This window comes from Sinocyclocheilus anshuiensis, unplaced genomic scaffold (genome assembly GCF_001515605.1).
Source record: "Sinocyclocheilus anshuiensis isolate Anshui unplaced genomic scaffold, SAMN03320099.WGS_v1.1 scaffold267, whole genome shotgun sequence".
Classification (NCBI taxonomy): domain Eukaryota; kingdom Metazoa; phylum Chordata; class Actinopteri; order Cypriniformes; family Cyprinidae; genus Sinocyclocheilus; species Sinocyclocheilus anshuiensis.
The window spans coordinates 2,829,457-2,832,616 of NW_015552637.1; the positions used below are offsets into that span (position 1 = coordinate 2,829,457).

At 36.6% G+C, this 3,160-nt stretch overlaps 1 protein-coding gene across 1 annotated transcript in view; it reads left to right on the forward strand.

Annotated features, from left to right (window-relative positions):
* Positions 1-3,160, forward strand: part of LOC107666740 (disintegrin and metalloproteinase domain-containing protein 22-like) — a 66,529-nt gene that overhangs the window by 53,455 nt on the left and 9,914 nt on the right. Inside the window, exons 24-26 of the mRNA XM_016458173.1 lie at positions 738-828; positions 1,116-1,169; positions 1,847-2,047. Coding sequence (XP_016313659.1) covers positions 738-828; positions 1,116-1,169; positions 1,847-2,047 — 346 coding nt within the window. The remainder of the gene's footprint in view (positions 1-737; positions 829-1,115; positions 1,170-1,846; positions 2,048-3,160) is intronic.

Here is a 3,160-nt window from a genome sequence, read left to right on the forward strand (position 1 = left end):
GGTTCCGCGCTTATAACGCGATGACAGATGACGGAACGTATCATTTACATGTGCTTTTGAGTCTTGAGAACTCGCTCGCGCACTCTCATTTTCTGTGCGCCCACAGATCGCGATAAGGAGAGTGACAGCTTTTAATAATTATTAAGGGAGTTTGCAAATGTGATATTGATTCAATACAACAGTTCAGTAAACAAGTACTGCCTCTTTTTATTTTTCTGTTTCATGGCTTTTGTTTATATGCACTCGTTCTTTGTGGACAGGCTCATGTCTTTTGCTGGAGTGACAGTGAGTTTAGATTTGAGTTGTTGTTTGTTGTCGTTTCTTCTCTGTGGTTTTGTCGTTCACTTGCCCCATCATTCCTCCGTGTTTCTGTCTGAATGAAAGCTGGCAGTGTTTATCTGCTGTGCTGTGTTGTTATAAACCTTGTCATATACCCTGTTTTATGGATTTGATTTGAATGGATGCCTTTAACATACAGCCTCCGTGGACAGAAAGAGTCATAAATCTTAATCTAAATCTTTTTTCTCGTTTCTGTCTCTATCTGTTTTTATTCCAGATTAATTTTGGCATGCGTTCAACTGGACAAAACAAACAAGAAATTTTAGACTCTGTATCTAACATAAATATAAATCATGTTTACATACAGATTAGTTTTGGTTTGTCCAGATGATTGCAGGTCAGTGTTGACTTTTAGTTGCTGTGTCTTCTTCACATTAAATGTTCTGTTCCTCTGACAGGCGTCATCACTACTAACATCATCATCGGGGCCATTGCGGGCTCTATCCTGGTCCTTGCACTGATTCTAGGCATTTCTGCATGGGGATACAAGTGAGTCACATGATTACAGACCCCTCACTAGCTGAAACATTATTAAACTTTACTTAAAGTGATAGTCCACCCAAAAATTTAAATTCTATCAGCATTTACCCTCATGTCGTTCCAAACATTCTTGTATTTAACACAGACGAAGATGAGTAGACTCTCCAAAGGGCTATTTTGGAGCAAACAGCTTCTTCCATGTACAGAACCAAATGATATACAGATTTGTTCTTTTATTATGCTTTTCTCTGGATGTTTTGCGCTAATTGTTTTGCGCTAATTTCTCCCCTGTGAAGGAGCTACAGACAGCGTCAGTATGTTGAGTCTGACGTACACAGAAGATTCTGTCGGTTTGTCTACCCTTTTCTTCATTTTATAACTGTGCTTTTATGTGTTGTGTGAACGAGTGGAATTATTGCTTATTAGGTTATTATTATTGCTCATAGTTCTGTAATTAAGGATTTGAACAAGCTCCTTAACCTATGTATTACATTTGCCATGCAAACGTTTGGGTAAGTAAGATTTTGTAATGTTTTTGAACCATTTTATAACTGTGCTTTTATGTGTTGTGTGAATGAGTGGAACGTTTTGAATTATTGCTTATTAGGTTATTATTATTGCTCATAGTTCTGTAATTAAGGATTTGAACAAGCTCCTTAACCTATGTATTACATTTGCCATGCAAACGTTTGGGTAAGTAAGATTTTGTAATGTTTTTGAACGAAGTCTCTTATGCTCTCCAAGGCTGCATTTATTTGATCAGAAATACAGTAAATTACTCTCGTCTTCAGTGTCACATCAGTGATCCTTCAGAAATCATTCTTTAATGAAAAGAAACTTCAGAGTAAGAGCATTTATTTGAAATATTAATATTTTGTAACATTAAATCTTTTACTGTCTCTTTTCAATTTGATGATTAAAAGCCCCCAAACTTTTGAATGGTAGTGTAATGTGTTTACATTTCTAAGTGATCAGATTTAAGTTTTCCCAGCTCAGTTTTCAGAACAAACCTTCTTCATTTTGTCAGTCAAATGCCTCCGGGTGATTACGTGAAGAAGCCTGGAGACGCTGATTCCCTGTACAGTGACATGCCGCAGGGCATGAGCTCAAACTCCGGCAGCAGCTCCAAGAAGAGGTCTGCTTACCTGTCTCACCTCCAGATCAACACCTGCTCTTTCACCCCCTCTATCCCTTCCATCAGCCAAAACATCTCTCTGTTCGGCTTCAGGTGTGCTTCATCTCCATCTTCATCGCTTTGCCTGCTCTTCTAGCAAATAGTGTAAAAGTTTACCTTGAGAGCTCAACAGACTTAATAGAGTTCCCAATTATGTTTCATTTAAGTATCAACTTTGTCTCAGGTGTTTCCGTGGAAAGACTTTGGAGACATAAATGAGACATATTGTGACAAAGTAAAAGTATATAGCTATGAACGTAATGTTGCTCAGACATAATTTGATGAGAAATGCTAAAGTTCATACTGGGATCTTTAACTTAAGGCATCTTTGCGAAACTGAACACCGTTTGAGACATTGCGATCTCTTCTCAAACTCTAGAGGACACATGTGAGATTACTGGGGTATATTCCTCGGGAAAAAACATCTCAGAAGTCAGTCACCATTTGCGCTGGGTTTAGTTACATTGCTATCTAGGGGATATAACTGAGATATTAAAAAGATTATTTTTAATAACAGAGCTATATTATTAAAAATATGAAATAATTCCAGTGTTATTTGGCATAGACTTCTTTAAAATAAACTGTGCAGTTCCTTCTACAGGACGTAATTTTTTGTCAAGACTTGCAGGTTTTTATTCCTTCTCTGATGACTTCTCCGCTGCAGGTTTGTGCTCAAAACTGTGTGTTTGTCTTTCTCTTGATTATTGTTAAAGTAAGTCAGTGTCTTCATGGTGTCCCATCTCCATGATCTCATGCTCATCTTGCTCATTTCAGTGTGTTTGTTCTGCTTATCACAGTGATGTGGGTCATTCCTGATTTACAGTATCCTCTGATCTCTGCAATGTTTTAAAAATTAATTATACTGTAGTAAGATGTAATGTAAAAGAACTTAGAAACGTAGAAACGTAGAAAGAACTTTAAGGAAGTACATGACATAATTTGAATGATGATGATTAAAGAAACAGTCAAGTCAAGTCAAGTCAAGTCTGCTTTATTGTCAATTCTTCCACATGTACAGCACATACACACAGAGAATTGAAATTGCGTTACTCTCAGACCCTTGGTGCATACAGATAACACTAACAGTAGAACATAAATACAGATATACAGATTAAATATAAAATACAACTATACAAATATACAAATAAGGTAAAATGTAAAAAAAAA